The 18,855-nt window shown below is 53.1% G+C and overlaps 1 protein-coding gene across 3 annotated transcripts in view; it reads left to right on the top strand.

Annotated features, from left to right (window-relative positions):
- The window catches only part of CACNA1C (calcium voltage-gated channel subunit alpha1 C), a 459,271-nt gene that overhangs the window by 370,580 nt on the left and 69,836 nt on the right, over positions 1-18,855 (top strand). For all 3 annotated transcript variants that reach the window (XM_055567708.1, XM_055567698.1, XM_055567691.1), the window contains exons 11-13: positions 4,366-4,392; positions 13,551-13,711; positions 14,526-14,751. In XM_055567708.1, coding sequence (XP_055423683.1) covers positions 4,366-4,392; positions 13,551-13,711; positions 14,526-14,751 — 414 coding nt within the window. The remainder of the gene's footprint in view (positions 1-4,365; positions 4,393-13,550; positions 13,712-14,525; positions 14,752-18,855) is intronic.

The raw sequence follows: 18,855 nt of genomic DNA, 5'->3' as shown, positions 1-18,855 counted from the left end.
TGGCGTTAACGCCGGGGGCTGAAGCCGAGTGAGATGAGCAGGGAGAGGCCAGCATTTCTGAAGCGGAGAACAAACAGCCTGAGTAGCAGGATGAGGATTTCTGTGTCATGAGAGGCCTGGCTGAAGATGGTTCCAAGGGGATGGGGCAGACAGAAAGTGACTGCAAGGTGATGTTTTGTGGGGAGGGGGCAGACAGGTAGGAGAGGGGATGAGAGGAGGGAGCCATCTGTTGAGTCTGAAGACAGAAAAGATATGGACACTGAAGTCACCGGCGGGGCTGCAAGGTGTGGGAGCTGCAAGGTGTGGGTTCCCCTCTGGGGCACAGGCTAGAGGCCTCAGTTTAGAAATGAAGGATGCAGTTACGTGGCACTGACACCAAGGCTGTTCACCGGGGCAGAAGGCCGGGGCTGAAGGCGGGGAAGTGTTTAGACACTTTTTTAAGAAGTAAAAGAGCAAGTAAATGAAACAGATGGAGAGGTGCCAGGAGACCAGACAGCACAGGCCTGGAGGCCACTGGAGGAGGGATGTCCAGCCTGTGTTCTTCATTTGTACCCCATCTGGGCAGCATGCCCGCTCAGTGCCAGGCCACGGGGACACAGAGCCTGAGACCATGGTGACACCACCCCCCCTGGAACTCACAGCCTGGTGTGGAAGTGACACTGGGCATCACTGTGATTTGGGATAAGTGTTCGGAAGGCAACTTCCGTGGGAGAGTGGCCATGCGAGAAGCAGGCTGTGCTGTGTTAAATTGCAGGCCCCAGCCCAGGTGGCGTGCAAGGTCCCTTCAGTCCCAACGCCCACAGATCTGCAAGAAGGAAAAATCAGAAAGAAGCTTACAACTCTGACACCAAGAATGATATGCACCTCGCCACAGGCATGAGCTCAGGGGTGCTGGACGGCACAGGAGGTAAAGGCAGGAGAGGCCCCGAGAGGAGGCCAAGATCTCAGGGCCAAGTGGCAGCCAGACGTGAGCTCAGGGAGAGGTCCCAGGATGAGGCCAAGACCTCAGGGCCAAGTGGAGGCCAGACGTGAGCTCGGGGATGTCGGATGGCACAGAAGGTAAAGGCAGGAGAGGCCCCGAGAGGAGGCCAAGATCTCAGGGCCAAGCGGCAGCCAGACGTGAGCTCTGGGAGAGGTCCCACAATGAGGCCAAGACCTCAGGGCTGAGTGGAGGCCAGACGTGAGCTCAGGGATGTTGGACGGCACAGGAAGTAAAGGCTGGAGAGGCCCTGAGAGAAGGCCAAGACCTCGGGGCCGAGTGGAGGCCACAGGGAGGCTGATGCCAAAAGTGTGGGGTCAGCCTCGAGTGGGGTCTATGCAGTGGGACCGTCAGAGAACAGACAGTAGAGTGGCCAGCTTGAGGTTGGCTGAGCATAACCGGAGTCTGTGTCATGCTGAGGGCGACATGGACATGACACGGGGCCTGGCGGCTGTGGCGTTGGCCTAGGGGGTTGTTGTGCGGTCGTTCAGTTGTGTCTGACTCTTTTCAACCCCATGGACTGCAGCACGCCAGGCTTCCCTGCCCATCACCATCTCCTGGACCTTGCTCTAACTCATCTCCGTTGAGTCAGTGATGCCACTCAACCATCTCGCCCTGTCATCCCCTTCTCCTCCTGCCTTCAATCTTTCCCAGCATCAGGGTCTTTTCCAATGAGTCATCTCTTCACATCAGGTAACCAAAGTATTGGAGCTTCAGCTTCAGCGTCAGTCCTTCCAATGAATATTCAGGACTGATTTCCTTTAGCATTGACTGGTTGGATCTCCTTGCTGGCCAAGGGACTCTCATGAGTCTTCTCCAGCACCAGAGCAGCTGGGAGCTGGGTTGGGGCTAGGTGATGGGGAAGACCCAGCGGGGGTTTATCAGGCTCCGGTGGGGGAAGGGGCCTCTGGCCAGCAATGCAGAGAAGCCACCCCAGTCCCAGTCTTTGAGGCGAGGCTCTGTGAGGAGGAGGTCTGGGCCCAGCCCCTCTGGCTGTACCAGCCGTGCGCGGAGTCGAGGAGGTCAACTGAGACAAGTGTCACTCAGGAAAGACCAGCAGCCCTTCCGACTGATGATCAGGCAAATTGGGAGGATTCGGGCAAGGACAGTTCCAAACACAGCAGCGGGCAGGCGTCCAGGGCTCCAGACTCGAATACAGCGAGAGGCTAACTGTGGAAGGTGCTCCCAAGAAGTTCAAATATTTGACCAAGAGCAACAAACACAAACTGAGTAACTGAAGGAAGCAGAGGGAGTTCTGAGTGTATCTCTTGCTTTTGTCCCCCAAGGAGGTGTGTCCTGGAGGCCTGGACAGAGGAGGCAGCTGGGCTTCAGGCCCACTCAGTGGGCTACACATGGTCTTAGGTGCAAGTCCTCTGTTCTCCACCTGCTGCTTTTCAGGAGTCCACATAAAACATGGGATGGGAATCAACCTCGAAGAGCAGGGACCAGGGGAGCCCGACGCCATCTGAACAGGTGGTCCCCAGCAGGGTCTGGAGCTCTGGGACCTCCAGTATCTGCAGACTCGCTGGGATTGAGGGCTTGAAGCCCATGAGAAGGCAGTACCGGCCACACGGCCAGAGAACAGGGTGAGGGGCAGGCAGAGTGCCCACAGGTGCCCTACCCGCCTGCCTACCAGCAAGATAACCAGTTGTCCAAATCCAGAGCCAGTGGTCACTGCCCAGGGCTTGAGGACAGCAGAGACCAGATCCCTCTGGCTTCATGAAGCACACTGACTCTCCTGCATGGGGAGCGTGAGATCTTTGGCTCCCCAAGAGCCGGGCTCTCCTTTGTCTCCATACACCTGCCCTCAAGGACCCCCTTCTTACCTGAGGGGCTCAGGTAATTCGGTGCTTAAAGGGAGCGAGAGCTACGGACCCAGCGAGCCTGTGGAATGACGCCCACGACCCAAGAGCAGCAGTCAGGCTTCAATGTGGCATCTAGTCAGGTCCTGACATGGGACCCTGGGGGAGAGAAAGTCCCATCCATGTCCTCCTCCTCAGTACGTTCCAGAACTCCCAGGAAGGAGCCACAACCAGTGGCCTCACTTACCTGGGGACTCACCTCCAACAGGAGCCCTGGTCCGCCCTTGCCCAAGTCCCAGAGTCACTGCCTTGGAAGACGTGGACACTCTGACCTCAGCTATCCCCGACAGGGCCCTTGAAGAACTCTCTTTTGCTTATGATCCATCAGCCTGAGAGGAGGCCTTAGAGGGAGAGCGTGTGGTCTGCACTGTACAGCCCCCAAGAGGACCCCTGGGATCTCCGGGCACTTTCGCAGAATGACCAGGCTGACGGCCACCCACTCCAGCTCGTGCTCTCAGTGAGGGGTCAGCTGCACAGCAAGCCAGGCCAGGCCGGAGGAAGGACACCTGACTGACCACCGCCCAGTGCAGCTGGACGACTTTTGCTTCCCCGTTAAACAGGGGTCCAGCCCCGCCCTTGGGCCATGTGACTAGACCCTGTGCCCCGGCCAGCATCTTCAGTGGGATCAGTTATTAGCTGGCAGTTTGGAGCAGTAAAGGCTCTTGGCTCAGGTTCTCAGGCCCGGGAGATATAATTATCTCACGCATAATGGCTCTGCCACCTGTCACATCTTCTGGTTTAGTTTTTTTTTAATGAAACATAACAAGAGGGGTTGTTTTCTTGCTTCACAGCAGAGCTCACTTTGTGCTGAACTGGGAGGGCCGTCTGTGTTCCCCAACCCATGACCCGAGCAGCACTTACTCCCCCAGACACCTGGGCCGTCCTGACACTCAGCCTTCGACCGACCAGTCTCAACTGCCTGCATGCTCTCTGCCCCAGCCACCCTCCCATGGGCCTCAAGGCCTCCTGGAAGGTTCCTGACCCACCCCACATGACAGTGACCCTCGAGTCAGCCACCTGCACAGCCGCCGTGCGACTGCCCACAAGGGCCCAGGTCTTCAGGGCCGCACACCACCATCAGCATCAGGGGTTGTGCTTGGGAGTCCACCCGTTTCCTCAGGCCTAGGCTCAGCCCTCAGGCTTCTGTTTTCAGGGCGCTGGGTCTCAGCCAGCCCGTTTCCACCTGATGTCCAGCTGCCAAAGGCCATGTCTGCAGCAGGGGCTCCTGTCCTCCACCACAGTCCTCAGAGAGAGGCCCCAACACGTGGCCAGCCTGGCTGATGGTCTGAGGACACAACGCTGAGCTCTAGGGACCATGTCTCCACTTAGAAGATGCTCGATTCGTAGGTTTGCGGGCTGGGCTGGCCCTGTGTCTCGGCTTCAAACCCTCAAGCACCAGGAGGTGCTGACTGCAGAGCTCTCTCCCTGAAGCTGCTCCTTCCAGTGCCCACATGGTCACCTGGGAACGTCTGAGAATCGAAGCAAACGTGTGTCATGTGCTAATGTCTCCTCTTTCCCTTTCAGCCACCGGATCTCCAAGTCGAAGTTCAGGTGAGTGGGACGCTCCTCTCCTGCTGGGCCCCGGGGTCTGCCCCAGGTGGGGACCGAGCAAGGGGGCAACTGAGGTGGGGCTCGGGGTCTGGTGACTTAGTGTTCATGGCAGCACCAGCCCGGGAGGTTGTGAGAAGCTGTGCCTCCCTCCCTTGTAAGATGAAGTCCAGTTGAGATAAGTGCCACATGCAGCTCTCTGCCGCTTTTGGCCACGTTTACAGGACTTGGTTGGAGAAGGCAATGGCACCCCACTCCAGTACTCTTGCCTGGAAAATCCCATGGACGGACGAGCCTGGTAGGTGGCAGTCCATGGGGTCGTGAAGAGTCGTACACGACTGAGCGACTTCACTTTCACTTTTCACTTTCACGCATTGAAGGAAATGGCAACCCACTCCAGTGTTCTTGCCTGGAGAATCCCAGGGACGGGGGAGCCTGGTAGGCTGCCCTCTATGGGGTCGCACAGAATCGGACATGACTGAAGCGACTTAGCAGCAGCAGCAGCACAGGACTTGGTGAGGTGAGGGCGTGCGAGTTCCATCAGCGCTGTCTCAGAGACTTCCGCAGGGCCGTCCTCGCCCTGTCCGCCCCTCCAGCCCCACTGCCTGTGTCCCCCATCTTGTCCCTTACACGTCGAGGCTTCTGCATGGAGCCCTTCTTCCACCCAAATCATGGTGTCCTGGCCCCCTGCAGAACCTGGGCTCCTGTTAAGAAGCTCGGCTGTCACCGCATCTCGACACCTTCTATAGACTCCCCTCCCTTCCCGCATCACTCCGTTCAGACCTCTGTCACCGCCTTTACCATGTGGGCTCCTGCAACCCCAATACGTTCCATGGGCTTCCAGAGTGTGGTTTGCATGGAGCCAAGCTGAGCGCTGACTGGCAGCAGGCCATCCCCTGGTTGTGTCGGATGTGAGGATGGGCATGGGAATTTACTCTCACAAAACTTGCACCAGCCAGAAAACATCAATTATGTTTTGTAATCGATCTAATCTCTCCCAGCCTCACCTGCCACGTAGCAGGCACATGCGTGCGTGCATGTTAAGTCGCTTCAGTAGTGTCCAAATCTGCGTGACCCCATGGACTGTAGCCCGCCAGGCTCCTCTGTCTGTGGGGTTCTCCAGGCAAGAATACTGGAGTGGGTTGCCATGCACTCCTCCAGGGGACCTTCCCAACCCAAGGATCAAACCCGAGTCTCCTGCATTGCAGGTGGATTCTTTACCATCTGAACCACCTGGAGAATCCCAGCAAGAGCAGAAACAGCATTAGATTTTAGTCCAGCCAAGCAGAGCAGCCCAAGTCCCTGAGGCTGAATGTTTAGTCCCTCTTCTTCCCTCTGCCCAGCTCCTCTCCAGGGTGGACAAGCGGGCTTAGGATTTCAAGATCCCGGAAGTACACAGGGGCTCAGTGAGGACTCTGTTCTCTGGCCCCCAGGCTCTTTGAACCCATGGATGGGCCACAGGAACCAGGCGCTGGCCCACGCTCCTGCCACCCATCACCACCTGCACCTGCATGGGTGGAGCTCTAGGCTGAAGGCTGGTGCCCCCAGGCGCCCACAGACCCCGTGCCCCAGCCATGAGAGGCTCTCCGGCCCCAGGGTCCCAGCCTCCCTACAACTATCCCGGGGTTTCTAACACTTGGCTCTGGGTCACTGGTGAGAGACCCTCTCCTCTTCCACCTTCTGCTCCCTGTTCCACTGGGGCTGGAAAACACAGGCTTTGTCTCTTTCCACTTCCTCTCATGCTGAGACCTCCTTTACAATAAAAAGCCTGAAGTCAAGTCTCTCTAAAATAGATCCCTGGTGGCTCAGACGGTAAAGCATCTGCCTGCAATGTGGGAGACCCGGGTTCGATCCCTGGGCCAGGAAGATCCCCTGGAGAAGGAAATGGCAACCCATCCCAGTACTCTTGCCTGGAAAATTCCATGGATGGAGGAGCCTAGTGGGCTACAGTCCATGGGGTCGCAAAGAGTTGGACACAACTGAGCAATTTCACTTTCACTTTCAAGTCTCACAGGCCCAGGTCCTGTCACAGGAGAGAGCTTGAGAATGTAGCAAATCGTTTCTCTCCATAATACTCAAATCTCACTGCTTCTCTGGCATCTGGAGGGGCAGTGGTACCTTTTGGGGAGGGACAGATGGGCTGTCCTGCCCTGAAGGGGTGGCAGGTATCTCTTGGGGAGGGATGGATGGGTTGTCTTGCCCCAGAACAGCATTAGGCTTGACACAGACTCAAAGCGAAGTTCTGTTTCACAATCAAAGCTCAGAAAGCACTTTGTGTTCTGACAGTTCCAAAGCCTCCACGCAGGGAGATGGCCCAGGAGACAGGGTGTTCTGTGTCCAGTGCTCAAGGGTGTAGGCCATGCTCCTAGAGAAGAGGGAACACAGAGGCCCCACAACCCTAGACTCTGCCTGGCTTTGAGACAAGGCTCACCTGCTTGTCCTGGATGCCCCTTTAGGAAGGGCTCCTCCCCCAGCAGCTACGACTCAAGATGCAGCAGAAATACAGAGAGAAGGCTTTGTGTCCATCCCCAAAGGCTTATTCGCAGTAGGTTGACACCATCAGGAAATCCATGTTCAAAAGAGGGTATTGTGGCCAAGGGGCACAGGGCTGCATAGCTCATGCGTGGCCAAGTGGCTCATGCGTGGGTGCATCAGGACCCATGCCCGGGACCCAGGCAGCACCCTGTGATGAGGTCCTGCCTAGGGTTCCAAAACTGTTTCTTCTTGGCTGTGTCTGGGGTCAGGGGAGGGGTCCATGGCACAGATACTGAGCAGAAACACAATACTAGCCACTTCTGCCGTTTCTAAAACTCTCTAGCAGCCACGTTGAAAAGTGGAAAAGAGCAGGTAAAATTAATCACAATATACTTTTATTTAAGCCAATGCATCTAAAACATCATTTCAAGATGTAATTAAATTATTATTTAAAGTATTACTTCAATGATATATTAATTTATATTAATTTTTCTACTAAATCTTCAAAGTCCAGTGTGCCCTGGACACTGCCTGCACGTCCAGTTTGGACTGGCCATGTGCACAGTAGCCACACACGGCCAGTGGCTCCCACACCAGACACTGTGACCCTACAGAGTCAGATGGCAGCTACCTCATCCACATCTTAGTCTGATGCTGGCTCTGTGGAGGGAATAGCAAAGCTGGCAGTGGCCTGAAGATGCCACCGAATCACCAAGGTCGACCCTGAGCAGCCTCTGTGGAGCAGATGCAGGAAAACTCCAACCTCACAGCCTCCGTCTGTCTGACGGCGGCGACTGACGTGGAGCAGGAGATGCAGGAGAAACACAGTAACAAAGGCAAAGAAGGGGAGCGAATTTCCGCCACTCAGAAGTAACCTCAGAGACAGGGAAAAGCCTGTTTTACTCCAGTAGAGAATCTAAAATTTGACTTTAAAAAATATATATATATATATTCTTGATCGTTTTCTCAGTTTAACAATGACACATTGTAGAATCTGACCTACAAATGGCCTATTCTATTTGCAAGACAAGGATACAAAAATCACAGGATTTTTAAAAGAAATATTAGAGCACAGGTCTTAGGGAAATTCTGGCAAATTAATGGACTTACAATATTTGGGCAATATTAGAGTATTTTCTTGGTAAGCCGAGTCTCTACTTTGAGGAATTAGTTATAATAAGGAATTTTGTGACATTTGGGGCTCAGAATAGGACTTCAGCAGTTACGGAATAAAATGGTCTGAGTTCTTCTCAGTTTGAAGGGGTTAGCCAGGCAATGTGCTGGGGTTGGATCTGGGAGACACGGGGGTCTGAGGTGAACCCTTCAGGGTCCGAGGCGAACCCCTCAGGGGTCTTAGGCGAACCCCTCCAGGTTTGAGGTGAACCCCTTGGGGGTCTGAGGAGAATCCCTTGGGGTCTGAGGCAAACCCCTTGGGGGTCTGAGGTGAACCCCTCCAGGTTTGAGGTGAACCCCTTGTGGGTCTGAGGCGAACCCCTCGGGGTCTGATGTTTGGAAACCTGTCCCATCTTCAGACAAATGTGCCCCCAAGTTCCCCCTTACCTCTGCCATCCCCTCAGCAACAAGGTACATGCCCAAATTTGCCCATCCTAATAGCCCATTTTTAGGTTACTTTTGTATAAAATAATTAAATGTAGGCGTTTTCTGGGTTGCTTGTTCTCCACTCTTTTCTCTGGAAAGAGTCCCAGGTGTCCGCCATTTGGTGTCTCCTGTCTAGATGCTTGTCCAGAATTCTGTACCGGGCAGATTCTTCCAGGAGCACCACCCACTGTCCTCCTGACCCCAGCCCTGGGGTCTTAAGCCTTGTCCACACAGGCAGAGAGCAAGTCTGCGCACAGCTTGTCTCTGCTGCCCCACCTGCCTGCCCGGCCAGTGTTCCTGCTGTGGGGGCATTGGGGGCAGGGAGCTACGGATCCATCACAAAGGGCAGGACTCTGCCCCTCAATCTCAGGATCTTGTGATCTCCATCTCGCTGGAGAGGCAGGAACCACACGTTAAATAGACTGACTTACAGGAAAGGGATATTGTGTTCTCTGTGAAGCCTGTCTGGCTGCCCACGACAGGCTGGGAGGCCTTCCCCCAAGGCACCTACTAAGCCCGCCTGGCACCCAGCTCCCTTGGGGTCCGTCAACCACGTGAGCTTCCTGTCTGTGTGCTAACTGCTGAATATGTAGTACCCGACTGGGTTAGATGCTTAACAAATGCCTCTTGAGTGTGTAGCCAAGTGAGTAACATAGACAGTAAGTGTGTCTAGAGCTCCAAGGCTGGGACACCTAGAAAAGTGCATCATGGGGAAGGTGGGCCCCCCATCAAGCCCTGAAGCAAGGCTGAGACCCAAAAAAGAGGCTTGGTGGGGGGACAGCCACGTCAAGCAGAGTTGTCTGGTGGGACTACTGATACACGGGTGAGAAGACGTGAGAGAGGATACGTCCAAGCCCACCATGCCCTCTGGGTCTGCGTCCAGAAAGTTCCACCTGTAGAGGAAATGACTTTGCCAGGGAGCGGAGGGAATGTGAATAGCAGGTGAATTCCTCCTCCTTGCTTTATCATTTAATCTCTATATTCTCCATGCACATGTAAACACACAAGTAAACTTACACGTTCTAATAAACTATTACGTTTATTATACAGTAGGAAGCGTTGCCAGGAAACCAGTTGTCAAGCAAAGCTGTATTTTGAAGAGTGGGAGGTGTGTAATTATCTTTAAATACTTTCTCTGGGTAGTAATTACTCCACCCCCACCCCAGCCCAAGCCCACGTGGCTCTCCTGAGTGACTGTCACGCGAGCACACAATTCCACGGGTGCCACCCTGACTGTCAGTCACAGTGGCTACCAGGGATCCACCAGAGCATCTCCAGACCCCCAGGACAGGCCCCCAGCACGTGGCACCTGTGTCCACCAGTCCCAGACTTGGGAAGAGAACTTAGTCAAGCTTTCATCAGCATGAGACAGAGGTGGAGTTAGTTCCTCCAAACCCCGGAAGAAAGTGGCCACAATTCTATTAGCCTCTGAATCAGTTATGGCTGATTTCTGTAAATGAGATTGTCTCTATTCAAAACACATTCTTTGCAACTATAATGTTAACTATTGCCCACTTTAAAAATGCACAAAGTGAGAGTTAAGTTTTATTTGGGGCAAAGTGAGGACTATAGCCTGGGAGACAGCATCTCAGCTAGCTCTGAGAAACTGCTCCAAAGAGGCAGGGGGAAGGTCAGGATATACGTGATTTTGGTGAAGGGGGAGTTCATACAATCAAGCACACATTTTTTGCAGGTTTCTGCTAGTCGTCTGTAGGTCACTGCTAGTCACGAGGAGCAGACGTCACCATGAAGGATTTTAGTGTTTTTCTAGCTATAAGGAGATGTAAGACATGGGCTCGTGAAAACATCTCCTGAAAATATCTAACTCTCTCACGACCAGTCCTGCCAGCTTTTTCCAGAGCACGGAGGGCCTCATTTCTGCTCTCCACAGAGAACTCTTTGCAGGGGTGCTGAAGGTCAGCAGCTGCAGCAGCAGCACATGATTTCATCTTTGCAGAGGTAGATGGCAAGTGCCCGTGGCAAGGGTCAGTTTGTGTGTTGTTCATGCATGCGTGCTCAGTCATGTCCGACTCTTTGTGACCCCATGGACTGCAGCCCGCCAAGGGTCCTCTGTCCATGGGATTTCCCAGGCAAGTATACTGGGAAATACTGCCATTTCCCTCTTCAGGGGATCTTCTGACCCAGGGGTCGAACTCATATCTCCCATGTCTCTTGCATTGGCAGGCAGTTTCTTTACCACTGAGCCACCTTGACACTACTTAAGATTAGTGTCCTGAAATTGTTTTTCTGGGGAAAAAAATGTCTCCCAACTTTGTCTACAATATTACCCACCTCAGTCACAGGAGACAAGCGGAGTCTTGCCCTGGCCAGAGCAGGCACTTCAGCACCGCAGTCCAGCACTCAGAGGCCACACCCCCCAATAGAGACCACCCCGTTGCCTTGTCCCCCTTCACCCCACCCCCACTCTTCCCTGACAGTCTGTCTAGGGGAACGGAAGGCCCACAGCGCACTTGGGAACCATCATTTTTCTGACCTCCGGGCATTTCTTCTCCGTGTGGTGATCCTTCCCCAGTGGCTGCCATCATCCCTGCCAAGGCTTGGTGCTCCCTGGAGGTGGTGTCCCTGCCCCCGAGGTGATGGAGGGTGGGATCAAGTCAGAACCTTTCCTTCCCTCTCTGCTCTGCAGGCCACAAGCCAGGTTCTCCTGCAGCTCCCGGACAGCCAGGCCTCCTTAGATATGCCCCCTTCCTAGTCTCAGAACAGATTCCAGCAGAGGCGTGGCAGCAGGATTTCCCATGAACCGTAGCCACAAAAATAACAGAGTAGAAATACAAAGTCAAGCTCTCCTGAAGGCCGTCTGGGGTGGGTGGAGTGTCCTAACAGCAGAGTCTAGGGACCTGGAGACCTAGGACATTGTGCAGATATGAGTGCAGGTGTCCAGTGTCCCGCTTCTGTCCACAAGTAGGGGCTCCGTCCTCAGCCACCAGTGGGTGTGCCTACAGACAAGACCTACAGGTGCCTCTAGGCATTCCTCTGCAGGGGGCCCATGCTGGCGACTGGCTCTACGCCTCCCACCCTTTCTCTCTCCCCTGCATTCAGGGCCAGGGCCAAAGGCCTGCTAACCTGCCTCCAAAATCCGTCAGCTCATTGTCCTCTCTGCATGAGTGAAGCTGTGGCCTTCCTCATCCCCGGCCCAGCAGCCGGCTGAGCATCCCATCCCTGAGCTGACTCTTGAGTGCATGGCTGTTTCATTGGCTGTTTGGTTTCTAGACCCAGATCCCCTCTCGAGGCAGAGCCCCACAGTCTCCCCTGCGCTCCCTTCCCTTCCCTCCTCGCACGGTGTGGGCATTTGTTAAATGTTTGGCCAACAGAATTACCAAATATAGCTGCATATTTTCTCAGTATTGAGGATGAAATTGGGGACAAGCTATAAACCCATCCACCAAAGTTATAAAATGCAAGTGTTTCCTTGGGATCTTCCAGCTCCATGGTTGTCATCTGTGGTTACATAAGAGAACCACCCAGAATCTTAACAAACAGCAATGGTATTTGTGGATGCTGTGTCACTTCAGTCGTGTCCAACTCTGCGGCCCCACAAACTGTAACCCGCTGGGTTCCTCTGTCCATGGGATTTCCCAGGCAAGAATACTGGAGTGAGTTGCCATTTCCTCCTCCAGGGGATCTTCCCAACCTAGAGATTGAACCCAAGCCTCTTGCATCTTCTGCATAAGTAGGTGGATTCTTTTTTTTTTTTTTAAACTTTACATAATTGTATTAGTTTTGCCAAATATCAAAATGAATCTGCCACAGGTATACATGTGTTCCCCATCCTGAACCCTCCTCCCTCCTCCCTCCCCATACCATCCCTCTGGGTCGTCCCAGTGCACTAGCCCCAAGCATCCAGTATCGTGCATCGAACCTGGACTGGCAACTCGTTTCATACATGATATTTTACATGTTTCAATGCCATTCTCCCAAATCTTCCCACCCTCTCCCTCTCCCACAGAGTCCATAAGACTGTTCTATACATCAGTGTCTCTTTTGCTGTCTCGTACACAGGGTTATTGTTACCATCTTTCTAAATTCCATATATATGCGTTAGTATACTATATTGGTGTTTTTCTTTCTGGCTTACTTCACTCTGTATAATAGGCTCCAGTTTCATCCACCTCATTAGAACTGATTCAAATGTATTCTTTTTAATGGCTGAGTAATACTCCATTGTGTATATGTACCACAGCTTTCTTATCCATTCATCTGCTGATGGACATCTAGGTTGCTTCCATGTCCTGGCTATTATAAACAGTGCTGTGATGAACGTTGGGGTACACGTGTCTCTTTCCCTTCTGGTTTCCTCAGTGTGTATGACGTAGGCGGATTCTTTACCACTACCACCACCTAGGAAGCCCAACAGTATCTGGGGGGTATTTAAAAATAACTCCCAGACAATCAGATTTAACTGGTTTGGAGTTGGAACCTAGATACTGGTGGGGTTTTGGTATGAAGTTTCCCCATGCGATTCTATGCACAGCCAGGTTTGACGGAAGTCTGTAACCAGAGGCCATGGGAGCGAGCGTCCTGCCACCCGTGGATTGGCTTTCAGGGCTCATGGGGGGTTCTGCCCATTGTCCTGAACAGAACCCTCCATGAAGGCAAGAAGCTCTGTTGCTGACTCTTCCCACCCCATAGACAAGGCAGCTGGGTGAGGCTGGGGCCTGGGCTGGGGGTGGAGGGTGGTAACACCACTGACTCCGACCGCAGCCGGTGTCAGTCCAGGGGCCCAAACTCAAGGACCCTTGGCCTTCTTCTGAAAAGCAGGACAATGCCTGCTCTGCAGAGTTGTTTAAAGACTCAGATACCTCCCTTCAGCACCAGGCCAGACCCTCACACAAGGCTGACCCTGCATGGGGTCACAGACAAGGGGGCCATGGTCCCAGAGGAGCAGGACACCCTTCCCCGACTCCACCCCCACTGAGGCCACATTGCCAGCCATGAGCTGGTGACTGCGGTGGGATGCTGATCCCTCGGCCCTGGTGAGGCTGGGCCAGCTCAGGGGAAGGAGGTGTCCAGCACAGGACCTGAACTCACAGCAGCCCTCTCCCGTCCCCCTCCTCTGCCCCTTCCAGCCGCTATTGGCGCCGGTGGAATCGGTTCTGCAGGAGGAAGTGCCGTGCGGCCGTGAAGTCCAGCATCTTCTACTGGCTGGTCATCTTCCTGGTTTTCCTCAACACACTCACCATCGCCTCCGAGCACTACAACCAGCCCCACTGGCTCACGGAAGTCCAAGGTGAGAGGCCACCAGCCCTCCTGTTACTCAGGCTGTTGGGGCTCTCTCCTGGGTGTGGACAAGGGGAGCAGGGCCAGGGATGAGGGGGCAGTGGGTCACCCCGGCCACACCAGGGCCTGGCAGCTCACCAGCCAGTAAAGCAACACCAACTCACTGTACATAGACGGGACCCACCAGACCAGCAATGCAGTCCACCTGTCCCGGCGGTCACCACTGGGTCCAGGAGACCACGTCGGGAACAGTGGCTTGTTTGGCTCTGTCTGATCCTTAACTGCCTACCCGTCACCCCCTACGGATTGCCACGGCCCGGCCTCCAGGTGTGCTGGCCCGCACCTGCAAGGGGCAGTGAGCACAAAGCCAGGGAGAGGACAAGGGTGGCCTGAGCCCAGGGACCTGTCCTCCACGGCTGTCAGTCCCACCACCCCTCGCTGGGGTACCAACCCGAGAGTCAGGCAGACCCAGCCTGGACCCCAGGGAGTCTCTCGGAACTAGGAAGGCCCATCTCCTCCCAGTGACAAGGGCAGACAAGGACCCCCCCAGCTCCCACTCTTGGCTGGTGGGTCTGAGCAGACAGATGGCAGCCCCTCGAACCTCACTTCTTGTGTCTGGAAAATGGACATGATAGCAGCTGGGCTTCCTGGAGAGCCGCTGTGGGGTGGGGGGACTTGGGGGTGGGGGGATGTCACTGGATGTGTGCTGAGGTTGTAACTAGATGAGTCACAGAGGGAGGGCCGTGTACGGGACCCAGCGCAGGGTGTCCCTGCAGGGACCCCCACCCTCATCTCCTCTGCCCTGCCCCGTGCGGCCCCTGCAGACACGGCCAACAAGGCGCTGCTGGCCCTGTTCACGGCGGAGATGCTGCTCAAGATGTACAGCCTGGGCCTGCAGGCCTACTTCGTGTCACTCTTCAACCGCTTCGACTGCTTCATCGTGTGCGGCGGCATCCTGGAGACCATCCTGGTGGAGACCAAGATCATGTCGCCGTTGGGCATCTCCGTGCTGCGCTGCGTGCGCCTCCTGCGGATATTTAAGATCACAAGGTGCGTGCCGCCCTCCTCTCGCCTCCTTGGAAGCTTTTCTTCCAAGGAGCAAGCGTCTTTTAATTTTGAGGCTGTAGTCGCCCTCCGCAGTGATTTTGGAGCCCAAGAAAATGAAGTCTGTCACTGTTTGCACTTTTCCCCCATCTATTTGCCATGAAGTGATGGGACCAGACGCCATAATCTTAGTTTTTCCTTGTGTAAGGATTCCAGTTTCTCTACTTTCTAAACTCTCTTGTCCATCTCCAGAGACAGGACTTAAAGGATTTTTGACTGACTCTGCTTGCTCCTCCTGGGGTTTGCCCAAAGCTATTTTTAATGTGGCATTTCAGGTGCCTTTTAAATAATTCTCAAAACCCCACCTGCCTGGGGCTTTGTCTTTGTTTGTTTTTTTTTTAATTCCTATAGAAAAGAATTCTTGCTCCCAGGTATTGTCATAGTATCTTAATGTTCATTCTATTTTTATCAACAATTTACCTATTTCTAATCTGAAACTACTGCCAAGAAACCATTTTAAGCCTGTCTTTATCCACGAGCTTCCCAAAGCCAGTCCACAAGAATTTTCAGATCCCCAGAAAGTCTGTGAACAGAACAATTTCATCATCTAATTAGAAGTTCCTTTGGAAAAGGTCATTGTCTTCCTGTTTTCCAGTCTCCAAACCCTCTGGGGGCTTCTGGAAGACGCCAGAGAGACTAGCTGTGGGGGGATCCCATGCCCGCTTCTGAACCTCATCCCTAATATGTTCCAGAGCCCAGAATGTGCCTAAAATAAGGTCTGGGAGTGTGCCTGGTGGTCCCCTGAGATGGGTCAGCCTGGCCCTGCCTCAAACAAGTCTCTTTCGCCCTCTTCTTTGAAAATCTCTCGGAGATGCTATTTTTAACAGTGTTTTCTGGACCAGTGATTGTGATTCTCAAACCAAGTTGTCCTCCTCAAAGGAGCTCATTAAGGATCTCCCCAAACCTAGAGATTTTAACCAGAAACCCCCGGGGTGTTCTGAGCCAGGGCTCTGATAACCTCACTTTGAGACACTTTGGCCTGATTTTCTGCAGCCATCCTTTGTCCTCTTTCTCGTCTAAAATTATGAACCTTTGTGTATAACTGGAAATCGTGGTCTTTTCTTGGCATTCACTTCTCTAGACTGTAGCCCCAACCCCATTAAGATGGTACTTCTGACGGCTCTCAACTGAGAACACTCGTAATGATGAAGACCTAACATGAATCCAGCCAAGTTTTTAAATTGATTTTTTCCTTCTTCTTCCTTTTTTAAAAATTTATTTATTTTTAATTGAAGGATGATTACTTTATAATATTGTATTGGTTTCTGCCATACATCACCATGAATCAGCCACAGGTATACGTATGTCCCCTCCCTCTTGAACCTCCCTCCCACCTCCCACCCCATCCCACCCCTCTAGGTTGTCACAGAGCCCGGTTTGAGTTCCCTGAGTCATACAGCAAATTCCCTTTAGCTGTCTAATTTTCCATACGGTAATGTAGACGTTTCCATGCTACTCTCTCCATCCAGCCCACCCCCTCTTTCCCCCACTGTGTCCACAAGCCTGTTCTCTGCGTCTGCGTCCCTGTTGCTGCCCTGCACTGAGGTTCATCAGTGCCATTTGCTAGATTCTGTATATACGTGTTAATACACAATATTTTGTCTCTCTCTTTCTGATTTACTTCACTCTGTATAATAGGCTCTAGGTTCAACCACCCCATTAGAACTGATTCAGAAGTGTTCCTTTTTATGGCTTATACTCCACTGTGTGTATATGTACCACAGCTTCTTTATCCATTCATATGTTGATGGACATCTAGGTTGCTTCCGTGTCCTAACTATTGTAAATAGACCGCAATGAACATTGGGGTGCATGTGTCTTTTTCAATTTTTATTTCCTCAGGGTATACACCTAGCAGTGGGATTGCTGGGTCATGTGGTAGTTTTATTCTTAAGAAATAGTTTTTTTTTTGAGGAATCTCCATACTGTCTTCCATAGTGGCCATATCAGTTTACATTCCCACAGACAGTACAAGAGGGCTCCCTTTTCTCCACACCCTCTCCAGCATTATTGTCTGTAGATTTTTTTGGTGATGGCCATTCTGATATCTCAGAGAAGGCAATGGCACCCCACTCCAGTACTCTTGCCTGGAAAATCCCATGGACAGAGGAGCCTGGTAGGCGGCAGTCCATGGGGTCGCACAGAGTCGGACAGGACTGAGCGACTTCACTTTGATTTTCACTTTCATGCATTGGAGAAGGAAATGGCAACCCACTCCAGTGTTCTTGCCTGGAGAATCCCAGGGACGGGGGAGCCTGGTGGGCTGCCGTCTATGGGGTCGCACAGAGTTGGACACGATTGAAGTGACTTAGCAGCAGCAGCGTTCTGATATCTCACTGTAGCTTTGATTTGCATTCCTCTAATAACAAGCGACGTTGCGCATCTTTTCTTGTATTTATCAGTCGTCTGTGCATCTTCTTTGGAGAAATGCCTGTTTAGGTCTTTTGCCCACTTTTTGATTAGTTTTGTTTTCTGGCATGAGTTGTATGAGCTGCTTATATATTTTGGAAATTAATCCTTTGTCAGTTGTTTCATTTGCTGTTATTTTCTCCCATTCTAAGGGTTGTCTTTCCACCTGCATTATCTTTGAGTGAATGACCAAGGAGGTGTGAGGTCCTTTCTCCGGCTTCAGGGTTCTGTGGGGTTATAAGTGTTGCATGGTTTTAATATCTAGTTTATCTGCTGTTTGTCAGCCTGACATTTGTTCTGTGGGGAGGAGGAGGAGCTTTGGTTTGATTAGATCTGGATGCGATTCCAATTTACTAATTGTATCTCATTTTTTAAACAATTGGTCTTTAAGTGCACCACTGTCCCTCTAGCCATTGCCATTTTCCCTTTGAAGCCCTAAATCCTTTCCTTGCTCCTGCAACTCCCTTCCCAGGCCCTGAGAAGTGAGACCAAGCTGACTCAGCATGGACAGCCCCACTGGTGAATCCTGACCACAGGGGCCCCACAGCCCAAAGCTCAAACCCTCAAGTCTCTGAGTGTCCTGGTGTCCCTGTCAGTCTGGCCGTGAGCTGCAGATCGCCCTCCCCCTGCCATCTCCCAGCCCCGACCCTTCCCAGGGACCCAGGGAGGTTCTGCGCTCGTTGTAGGCCCCTGTTATAAAGGTGACTTTGACATCCACCCACTTCCCAGGCTGGGGGCCCACGAGCCAGCCATCAGTGAGGAAGGTGCTGGTTTTCTGGGATTAAGGAAACAGGTGAGGACGATGCTCCGCTCCCTGCCTCACCCCTACACGACCACAGGGCCAGCCAGGGGACTCTGAGAGGCTCCCAAGTCCCATGGTCAAGGCAGGCTGCCCTACCAGTGTGACCAGGCTGCAGGCCCATGCAGGTCTGGCCCCTGCGTGACCGAGGCCTCGGAAGCGAACAGGAAAGACCAGGCCTTTGAGTTTGTTATCCAGCTGGGTTTGACTCTAGAGTCTCGGCCCCTAGGTGAACTGCAGGATGGGGAACAGGTGGAACTAAACCAGCAGTTTCCACCGCAGGCCCAGGCCATCCCAGACCCTGACTGCCATGGTATGGAATCTTATCTGGTGCCTCCTGGCCCAGCAAATGCCGGGTTCAGCCTCAGCATCCCTCCAGGCTCTGGTGACTCTGAGGGAACCAGGGTTCGACCCCTGCTGAGGTGGTCCTTGGGCACCACATCCCCAGGACTCCATTTTATAACTGGAGGTTTCTCCCTTTTGACCCCCTCTCCCAATTCACCCACCTCCCCCACACATCTGGGAACCACAGTCTGTTCTCCTGACACGTACCAGTGTGACACGTGGTCTGGCCGTGGAAGGTCGGGAGCCTCAGACCTTATGTTATGGAGGAATCTATGGGGAGACGTCGGGGCCTGAACACCTGCTCCCTCAGTGATGGTCTTACCTGAATCCCTGATTAGCTCGCTCACTAGTTCATTCATTCTTTCCTATTGTCCTCTGTCCTTCCTTTAACGTCAGTGGATCAGATGTTTTTGGTGTGCTGTGATTTATTGCTGTCTTAAGAGCGCCAGCTGTGATACTTTTGCGGCTCCTCAGGGTGGCAGCTGGAAGGGGCAGGG

The sequence above is a fragment of the Bubalus kerabau genome, chromosome 1 (genome assembly GCF_029407905.1).
Source record: "Bubalus kerabau isolate K-KA32 ecotype Philippines breed swamp buffalo chromosome 1, PCC_UOA_SB_1v2, whole genome shotgun sequence".
In the NCBI taxonomy this organism is placed as follows: Eukaryota; Metazoa; Chordata; class Mammalia; order Artiodactyla; family Bovidae; genus Bubalus; species Bubalus kerabau.
This window is presented reverse-complemented; position numbering and strand designations above follow the sequence as displayed.